At 42.4% G+C, this 10,912-nt stretch overlaps 1 protein-coding gene across 1 annotated transcript in view; it reads right to left on the bottom strand.

Moving 5' to 3' along the window:
- Nucleotides 1-1,659: 1,659 nt before the first annotated feature.
- Nucleotides 1,660-10,912, bottom strand: part of LOC111866311 (serine/threonine-protein kinase unc-51) — a 39,606-nt gene continuing 30,353 nt past the window's right edge. The window contains exons 19-21 of the mRNA XM_023855142.2: nucleotides 8,982-9,130; nucleotides 7,997-8,132; nucleotides 1,660-2,530 (exon numbers count right to left, since the gene is read on the bottom strand). Coding sequence (XP_023710910.1) covers nucleotides 2,466-2,530; nucleotides 7,997-8,132; nucleotides 8,982-9,130 — 350 coding nt within the window. The 3' untranslated portion in view covers nucleotides 1,660-2,465. The remainder of the gene's footprint in view (nucleotides 2,531-7,996; nucleotides 8,133-8,981; nucleotides 9,131-10,912) is intronic.

The following is a 10,912-nucleotide window of genomic DNA, read 5'->3' as shown; positions in this document are numbered from 1 at the left end:
TTGTGTATCATTGAGTGTTCACTGCTAGTAAAACATGCAGTAGAACAATAAATACATAGAGATATAATCAATTCTCTGTCAATTCATTTTGTGCGATGGTCACACATCTATAAACCTGACCACTGCTCAACATGTCATTTTTTTTTCCAGAACACATTTCTAGTGTATTTATAATATGAAGTGTTCATATACCCAAGGGCACAAAAAATTAATAAATCATAGGGGCAACCACTGACTTACTTAAGACTGGTCATGTAACTCAGAATTTGACACTAATTTTGTTACCTGTTTGGCTTTGCTGCCTTTAACTTTCACTGGAAAATATGCAATTCAATTAATATAAATGCCATTCACTTTAGTTGCTTATGAGATCACCTTGTTGTCTGTCTGTCATTCCCCCCCCCCATCCTGATGACCAGAAGAGTGGATCCAGAAGAAATGTCTGATATAGTATATAAAAACATGCATGTGACAAGATACGTGAAAGCCAGAATGGTGAAGTCAAAGAAGCACCACCAAAACGGCCATTTCTAGGCAACAGCTTGGTAATTAGGTCTTCCAACTCATAGACTGTACTCTACATATTCCTGGGGGTCAGACCACAGAGAAAACATTGTCTCCAACAGTTCCTCTATTGTCAGTCTGTGGCTCACTTGCTAGGCAACGTCTCGGCAAACACATTCCCACAGCAACATATACATGTACTACAATAGAATTGTTGGACATGTTGCTTTCTACATGATCTGTGTCACATTAAGGAAAATATGTTACTAGTTCTTCCCAGAACTTGTTGACAAAATTCATTCTTTAATCATTACATAAAACAAATTCAATTTAAAAAACCATATGAAATTGCATGAATTAAAAATATGCATAAAGATGAAATTGTGGGACATCTGTATAGCTTTCTAAGCTGAAAAGTATCACAAAATTAATTTCAGGAATAGTTTAACCTTCACTGTCCATGCACTGCACAAGTGTGCATGCACAAAAGCCCATTCAGTAGGGCCCAGCAGACCTAGTGTCATACTTCTTACAATGTAAATCCCATTAGAGGGAAGTTTAAATCCATATGTCAGCACCATTGCAGTGCTAGTTGATAAGAGTTAAGCGGACATTAAACCCAGGACATCATACTTAGAGGATACGCATTGTATGATCAATACTGAACTCTACACACGCTACAGAAATCTGTCGTATTTTACATTTTATGTGGACTTCGATTCATATGGTGCATATACTCCTTAAGTTCAAGTGTGTCTGCATAAGTCAAGCCCAACCTGCCAAGTGTTGTACTTTTCCAGCATTAAGTCCCCCCCACGTTAAAACCAGACTGCCAGCCCTGTAATACATGGGGATTTACGCCCCCTAATCCCAGGCAATAAAGGTTAAAACATAATTTTTTTAAGTTCAAGATTTTACCCTTTCATCTTCAGACCAATGAGGTTCTACTACATAAATTTCAAATCCAGTTGGAAGACACTGCAAAGTACAATAAAAGACAATTCTCTTTTTAAATAATATCTCACAAATATCTTCACTGAGACAAGATACTGTTGTAGATACAATCACTAAGTAAGGACAAGTGTTCTCAATAATAAATCTGAAAGCTCAGTATGGAGAGGAAAGTGATTACCAGCAACAAAACATATACCTTGATAAATATATTTAACAGGCTTCTTTTGGATCAGCTCTTGCTGATCATTCCTGTCTTCACTCTACAAATAAACATACCCACTTCAACAAAAATTATGACTATTGAAATTAATATCCTGTGGGATGAGATATCACTGAAGCCTAGTAAATCAACACCAATGTTTCAGAGTAAACTAGTGCCTCCATCTTCAGGCAGAAGAGTAAGTGAAGCAAGGAAATGATTATACAAATACTATATGTGATCCAGACCCCAGTCCCATCACTGCCTAATCTTACACCCTGATGATGGAGCCAGCAAGTTCCTCCAAAGCATTCACACTGATCTACCAGATTACAGGGTGTCATATCCCAGAAGATGGTACCTTCCGTTACTGCTATGAGAATCTGAAATCTCACAGAAGACTTCACTTTGACTTCTGCTGACATGAAACAAAACCTGACTTGAAAGATTCTTTCTCATGGCACTACCGATCACATCGAACTTGACATGTTATAGTTAACTGCGGGAGTTACGAATACAGTTTTGCCAAAACAACATTACTAAAGACTTTGCACTTCCTCATTAGTATGGACACCCAAATGTACATGTACCATCTGATTGGATATGATCATAAGATAAATGCCACCTATAGCAAGTCCTTGATAACCATTTTCTACAAGGGAAACAAGCAGCAAGCTAAGACATCTGTCATGTTCAGTTGCCCAGCACAAGCAGTCTGGCAGGTTTTGGATCATCAAGTAGACACCCTTGCAGCAATGGTAGTAGTATTAATATTAGTAGTAATGACATATGTCCACCAGGTATCAGGTCAGGTGGAGTAGATATAGCCCTGCTGCTGGAGTACATACAGCCTTTTCTCAACAGCATCTTTGTCTAGAAACAGTTAAACACAGTGAATGTGAGATTAATTAAATGATGCACAGCAGTTTACACTACAGAATATTGAACTATGGGATTAATGAATAATACAGGCTGATTCTGAATTACTGTCAGGGTTTTCATGGCCTATTGACAGAAACCCCAACAATAATTTTGAATTACCCTGTAGATTGGAAAGGATATAAAATGAAGCCATGTTGGCCCCTTTTAAGGCACTGTCCATGAATTTGCCTGAACTGACTGTTGAAAACCATAAGAAACTTCAGTCATGGTTGCTATCTATGGGCTGAGGTTTGAACCACAGAACCCTCAAAATACTACAAAGAAGTGCTAACCACTTGACCATAGTACTCATCAGAGAGAGAGAGAGAGAGAGAAACATCAGTGAGGACTACATAAATGGATGCAGGAAGCAGGGATGTGTGAGTGAGAGAGAGAGAGAGTAAGACTATAAAGATTAAGACATGAAATCAATATTGTTTTTGTGGTAAAACTCTGCAACCGCTATGTGTTGACCTAGTTTTTTACAGTAGAAGTGACTACAGAGCGGGGTGCCCACATATCCGAATCTTCTCACATGGGATAGGTCATCTAGTCACAACCTCAGTTAGTTAGTTATTGAAGAGGGCGGGTTTCCCCATGCACTGAGACCTGTATTGGTCCATTGTGCTTCCCTCTATGATTTCTACCAGTCTCTATATCCTACCGGTACTGGTGCTTACTATCAGTCCCGCCCAGCCAGCGAGACCGGCTCTACTAGCTGAGAGGTATCTATAATGCTTCCCCCATCTACCAGAGGTATTAGAGACTTCTGCTGGGTGGAAAACCTCCGTTAATTTGGCTCAGTGACCTCCTTTGGAGATATGAGGTTCTTTTACGTGCCGTAAAGCTACGACACGGGACCCACGGCTTAAAGTCCCTCCAGGAGGACTTGTTCCCTGAATTTTTCCGCCCTTAAAAATTTGACGACCTCCGCCGGGTATTTGAACCCACGTACTACGAGTCATGAGGTGGGAACGTTACCTCTAGACTATGGAGGCCGCTATAGTCACAACCTTAGTAATGTCTTACAGAGCTCATGCTCATTATTCAGTATGTGATCTGTAACAGTTTAATTATCATTATTATAAGGCGAAGCTTGTGATTGTGATGTTATTAAATTCGCTGTTAGGTTATTTGGTATATGTACTTACGTATGTTAGGTTATTCTTATGAATGGTATATGTACAGGCTGCTCCCTGCGTTGGTGCTGTCGCTATGTTGTAGCGGTTTGGTCTAGACTACTTGTTTGTGGGGTATCTGCATATGTGGGCATGTTTATGAAGAGTTGAGTGGTATGAGGTAGGGGGAAGGATACTGTGAGTAGTTGGAGAGAAAGGGAAGTGGTCGGGTGATTTGGTATGTGTGCTTTTACTAGAATATCAAATATGGAAGTATATATATCTGTGAACATATCGTTCATCTGCAGACCCTTCTTCGTCAGGTCCTATATATATAAAATCTTTCCGAAGTCTTGAGTTTGGGTCCCTTCCTTTCTGTATGTAATACTTTCATGGTCTGGTCCATCGTGTTAAATTTACGTCCCGTTTCCAAAATGTGTAGTGCAAATTTAGAGTGTTGTTTATTAGTATTGATAGCAATTATGTGCTCCCCTTAGCAAGTTCTGAATGTATGTCCCATTTGTCCAATATATTTGAGTGAACATTCAGCACACTGTAGCTGGTATATAGCACTCTAGTTGCATATATCTCCTGGTATTCCTTTAAGTTTCAAATGGTGTTTGATGGTATTAGTTGCCTTCTAAGCAATTTTAAGGTTTGTATTTCAAAATAGGTCAGTGATGGCTCTAGTTTCTTGTTCAAAATACGTGAAACAGGCCCATTTCTTTTTCTGTCTTTCTTTTTGTGTGTTTAGCAGTGTTTGTGTAGAATTTACGGCAACTTTATTTTGGTGCTGGAAATTTGCGGGTAGTTGTTGGTACCCGTTATTCTTTAGTATCTCGTTTATAATTGTCGGTTCTCAATCTTTGTTTTCTTGGGTGAGGGGATATGTGTTCATACGGTTTAATAGAGAGCTTACTGCTGATCTTTTGTGTTCGTTGGGGTGGCACGAATAATTATGTATAATGGAATCCGTGGTGGTGGGCTTACGATATATGTTGAATGTCAATTTGTTGTGTTCCTTCCTAACTGACATATCAAGGTAATTGATTCTGCTTTGTGTTTCCTTTTCCATTGTAAATTTTATTTTAGGATGTACATTATTAAACTTTTTTGGGGCATTTTCAACATTCGAGTGTAGCTCACTGTATACAATCAATACATCGTCAATATGTCATACACCTGATGATGACCCGGTGTAAAAGTCAAAACATGTTGTGTCTGTAAAAACAAAATAAAAGCAAATGTTGATACAGTATTGCCTTCTTTGCTCTTAAATACAGAATATTGTTGTGTAGACTGCATACCTTATACACTGAAGTGCCAAAAGTCATGGCATAGGTACCTAGTATCGTGTAGAACCCCCTCTAGCCCAGCAAAGTGCAGCAATGTGGCATCGATTCCACAAGTGGACAGAAGACCTCTGGAGAGATGTTGAGCCATGCCGTCTGGATAGCTGCCTACAGCTCCCTGCTATTTGTAGGTGCAGGATTTTGGACCTCTCCACCACGTCCCATAAATGCTCAATTGGGTTCATGTCGGGCGAATATGGTAGCCACACCATTCATCAGAACTCTCCAGAATGCTCCTCGAACCAATTCTGGACAACTCCGGTCCGCTGATATGGTGCATTGTCCTGCTGGAATATCCCATCGTTGTGAGGGTACATGAAGTCCATGAGGGGCTGCAAATGGTCACCAAGCGGTGTAACGTAGCGGTCACCGATCAAGACGTGTTTAGGTGAACGAGCAGACCCAACTCATGCCATGTGAACACATCCCACACCAGTATGGAACCACCACCAGCCTGCATGGTGCCTTGTTGACAACTGGGGTCCATGGCCTCATGGGGTCTGCGCCAAACCTGAACCCTACCATCTGCCTGAAACAACTCCAGGGTCCTATTAGAGACGTCACAAGCCCAGGTGAGGCTCTGTGTCCGGTGTCGTGGTGTTAACAGAGGCACTCTGGTCGGTCTTCTGCTCCCATATCCCATGGAAGCTAAAGAACGCTGCACTGACCTACTGGATATGCGTCTAGTACCTCCTGCATTGAATGTGGATGTGATTTCAGCCAGTGTCACTTGTCTGTTACCACGGACAATTCTAGCTAGACGCCGCTGGTCACGATCATTAACACTTTGCGGACCAGTGGCATATTTTTATGCCCAATGCTTTTAAACGTGGCAGACCGATGGCATATTATTATGATTTTAGGACACGTTATGTTGAAACACACTATACCTTGCACTGGCGCCAGGCAGACACATGACTGGTGCGAGAGACCTCTTGAATGTTTGCTTCCTAGTCAGTAACATGACACCGCTGTTTATGACCCAACTGTTTTCCTTTCCGACTCCAAAAGAAAATGCCTTTGTTCTTCTTCCAGCTGCATGCACCAGGCAGGAAGTGACTAGTGCAAAACGGATCAAGGTCGGAAGAGGTTGAGGTCCAAGCGTTTTCTCAGAGAACAAGTAATATCTGACTTGTTCTCCGATGAGCTATCTGACATCCCTTGTCAGTCTGCTAGTGATAGCGACTCACAATCTGATAGTGTGTGGCAGGGACGAACAAAAAACTGTGGCCACAGACAGTGAAAGTGAAAGTGACAGTAGCTCCGACGAAAGTGTGGGTAGCAACATTGCGGGGACAGCCACATGGGGAAAATTAGACAAAATGCCTGCTTTGGGACAGTTTACTGGAAATCCAGGGGTGAAGCAAATTCCATCAGACCCAAATTCACAGTTCACAATTTGAGCATGGTTGATGTTCAAAGGAGACATGGAGAGGTAAAGAAGCCTGTTTGTATTTCCAAGTATAATATGTTCATTAAGGGAGTTGATAGAGCTGATCAGTACTTGGCCTATTATTCTCTTTCTCGAAAAACAGTAAAGTGGACAAAGAAAATTGCCTTGTGGCTTATAAATTGTGCCATTTTCAATTCATTTCTGTTTTCAAAAATCTAAACCCTCATTCAGAATTGAAATACAAGGCATTTCTGCTGAATGTGGCAAAAGCCTGGGCTACAGACCAGATGGTGGCGGCAGAACCAGCGGCAGACACAGGCTTAGTGCGACCAGGTCCATCAACTCCCACCCCACGCAGGCCTCATGTGAAGCCCCCTGGGCGACTCTCAGGTGATATGCGGAAACATATCCTCATGAAAATTGTGAAGAGTGAACATGCCAAGGGGAAGCAGCCTTCTAGGCGATGCCGTGTTTGCACAGTACACAACAAAAGGAATATGACTGTCTACATGTGCAAGTTCTGCGTAATGCCACTTCACAAAGGGGAATGTTTCCAGAAATATCACACTCTCAAGCACTTCTAGGAGCACTGGTAAGTGTTGTCCAAAAATTATAGTTCATAAAATTAATTAGGAGATTTTATATTAATTTTTAAAGTGAACAGTGCACAAGTTAGGGTAGTAGGTTTAAAAATGCCAGTCCCCAGGGTGATTTAAATATTTAAATCGCAGGTCCGCGAAGTGTTAAGCACCCATGGTTGGCCAATGCACTGTCCATGGTGAGTGGCAATGCCTTCCACAAGGTATTCCCAGTACACACGTGACACCGTCGGTCGAGGAATGTTGAATGACCGCACAACTTCGGAAATGGAATGCCCAATTCAAACTCCGATAATTCACGTTGGCTTGTCACGAGCAGACTGGCTGGTGTTCAACCTGACTCACGAGAGAACACCTCACAAATGATACTGCTCTGGGCATTCCCAAGCCGTCAAGGGACAGTGGCACCACTTAAAAATAAATTTACATACTGCTATCCCATGACTTTTGGCACTTGAGTGTATACTTTTATATATCTTATTCATAACACACAAGAGGATGCACACTGTTAAGATTTTATATGAGAAACTGAAATTCCTAATAAGTCAGTCAGAGTTAGTTATGAGTTATGAGTTATGAGAGAAGCACATGTATGGAATACAGAAGAATACAGGAGGTCACCCTGTGAGAATGTCAAGTGTGATTTAGGAAGACTTTGTGTGTTCTGTGGTGCAGAGATATCTGGAGTGATGTGAAGTGCTAGTTCCTGTGTTTTAATTACATTACCAGGAGAGGACTAGAGTATGTGCACATAACAGTGGATTATGTAGTGTGTATATCAGCAATAGCACTGTAATTTGAGTGTATTTACAAGAGGTTGTAACCAAAATGTCAATAAATCCAATCATCCGAACAAGGAGCCACCATTTCGTCACACGTACCCCCCTACACGTGATAATATTTTTAAGGTGCAATGAAGTCTGATGAAACAGACCTTCATCCCTTACAGTGCTTACACTTTGTGAGTAGTGCTCGGTCCTGCTGATGGTTCACTTGCTGCGACAGACTGTGCAGCAATATCTGTGCAGTCTGGTAGCGCTGAAAACATTCCTCTGGATTCCCAAACAGCTCATCCAAAGCTGCCGTCTGACACTTGAACATACAGAAAAGACATTTCAGAATGCACAGAGAGCTGCACTATACTGAGAACAAGGAAAGAAGGCCCACAAATCCACCTCCCCCTCCACATTTCCCTTGAGCTGTTACACTTCCCCCTCCAGTCATCCAGCCACTGTGTTCACAGGAATGTTGACAGTGATAACATTCCCTTGTAAGCAGCATTTTGGGCTGGTTGGCTTAGGCTAGAGGGGGCTGGAGGGGAAGTCTCAAGCACAGCCATTTCCACCTTCCATGTGAATTCCATCTGTGGCCTCAGTACAACTCAAAGGATCAGGATTCTTCATGACGAGCTTGTAGTTGCCCAACTAGTCAAGAAATTCTCTACCTCTTATGAAGCCCAAATGTTATTAACTGCACTCACAAGAGCCACACACTGACAGGGATTTCTTAGAAACAACTGCACCAAATAATGCACCTGCTTATTCAGCTTTATGAATTCCTATTACAATTTTTCCATTGTTCCCTATCATGGCATCATATGGTGATCATTTTATGAATTAAATGGTTGCTGAGCAATGAAATAACTGCAGCATATCACTTATCTATTATAAGAAATTGGTTATGGCTGCCTAGCAACCCAACACAGTGAAAATGATAATACAATACAAAAAGATTTTGTATGTCATGTAAGGCATTCAAGGACACTCCAAATTTGAAGGCTTTAGCCCACACTTTACAACTTATTTTCAACATCACACATCCAGGACAATTCACAAACTGGCTTACCATCAGCTTACATAATGATACGCATTTGCATTCTGAAATCATCAAACTTTTCCACATATATTCATTTTTGGAGCTACAAGCTTAAATGTTTCTTACCATTTGGATCGCGTGGTTGTACAGGATCCTATCAGCCGTGATGTTTGTACTTCCTGGATCCACACCAGCCTTCTGAAGTAACCCTGGAGTGTTCAACTGCTTGCAGTCACTGAGACATTGCCTGAATTTGGCATTCATGACACTCACAACTGGAAATCAAGAAATAAGACACATAAGAACGTACTCAGAATTCTTCCCAACAATCCTGCCTGAGGTTTCTCATGGTTTTTCTCAATCTCCCAGACAAATTCTAGCACAGTGCTTCAAATTATAACATGACAATTTCCTTTCACCTCTGCCAATTCATTTTCATTAATCATCATCTCCTAGCAGCTCACACTATGTAGTCTGAAAAACTGACGGTACTGTTAAATAAACCATAAATGAGACAAAATTAACACCCATAATTGGCAGGGTGACTGTGTCTTTGGTGGGGACGTATCACAGACCAGGGATGCGTTGAGACACAGCTTTGAAACACCTCCTCGTGGTCCTGCTGGGCAATGACAGTCCTCGAGGGTCTGCATTAGCATGAACCTCCGGGGTTGCGGCCAAGTTTCCATAAAGAGCAATGGTCATTTGACCAGAGCCTCCCACGCGGCAGCATAATGACTCTTGGGTTTCATTACGATGTACCCGGAACGAATGCGGGAGAGCACTCCTATGGGGGTAGCTACGGCTATTTGAGTTGTCTCCCTAGAGTACCGATAAGGTGCCGCAAGCCTTAGGGCTCAACACTCTAAAATGGTTTTGACCAACCCATGTGGAGGGGTGGGAATAGGGGAGCTCTGAAGCAACCTCCAGGGGCAATAATCTCGTGTAGGATGCCCTGGTCGCAAACTCATGACAATTAGTATCGCACTCCCATTTATCATCTGGGATACACCCCTCCCCCCAAACATGCACTCTTGGTCCTGGAGGCTTGTGAGGGTTATACTTGTAAAGGACCAACCTCCTAAGCCAAGGTGGGAGGCATCGTGCCGAGGGCTGCATGGCACTGGGGTGGTTATTGGCCAGTGTCGTGAACAATCCCATCGGTGCACAAGGCAGCATCCCATTGTATTTGCCTTCCACCCATACGGGGCTCTGCAGGTGGTGACCTCTTAAAACCCCATTACTCATGGGACCGAAATGAAAAAGGGAACCAAAACAAAAACCGGTCGCAAGGACCTTAAACTGAAGAGGGACCCCCCTTCAAGGGGATCCCTACGAGAAATGCTTCAGCAGGGAGCTGGAAGCTCTGGTGAACCTTTAAGGGGCTCAGAAGCAACCGGCAAACCTACTGTTGTAATTTCAGCCAAATGCAGGGATGAACCAATGATTCAAAACCTACCAGAGGCAAAACCAAAAAATTGGAAGAGATCATGAGATTTCTCCAAATCAACCTACACCACAGCAAAGCTGCCATGGCAGCTCTGTGTCAACATCTAGCTGAGGGTAAGGCTGACATAGCACTTATTCAGGAACCTTGGTTATACAAGGGTCGAATAAGGGGCTTAAATAATACAGGGGGAACAGTTTACTCTGTTGTACCCAGTAATAATGCAAGATCTTGTGTTTATATCAGGAATCATGTTAATGCATTGCCTTTGCTGGAGCTCTGTTCAAGGGATACAGCGGCGGTAAGGATAACATATCCATATCGAGAACGCAGCAGGGAGCTGATAGTTGCTTCAGTCTACCTTCCATATGACCCGGATGGAGCACCACCAATTAAGGAAATGAGGGACATCACAGACTACTGCTTTAGCAGGAAAAAGCAACTCATCATTGGGTGTGATGCCAACGCGCACCACATCTTGTGGGGGAGCACTGGCACTAACCCAAGGGGAGAGAGCCTTATGGAATTTCTGGTGAGTTCGAACCTGAATATTCTAAACCATGGTAACGAACCTACCTTTGTGGTTTGCAATAGGAAGGAGGTTATTGAT

The sequence above is a fragment of the Cryptotermes secundus genome, unplaced genomic scaffold (genome assembly GCF_002891405.2).
Source record: "Cryptotermes secundus unplaced genomic scaffold, Csec_1.0 scaffold1499, whole genome shotgun sequence".
Lineage (NCBI taxonomy): Eukaryota > Metazoa > Arthropoda > Insecta > Blattodea > Kalotermitidae > Cryptotermes > Cryptotermes secundus.
The sequence above is the reverse complement of the archived record's forward strand: the minus strand, read 5'-3'. Positions and strand labels throughout refer to the sequence as shown.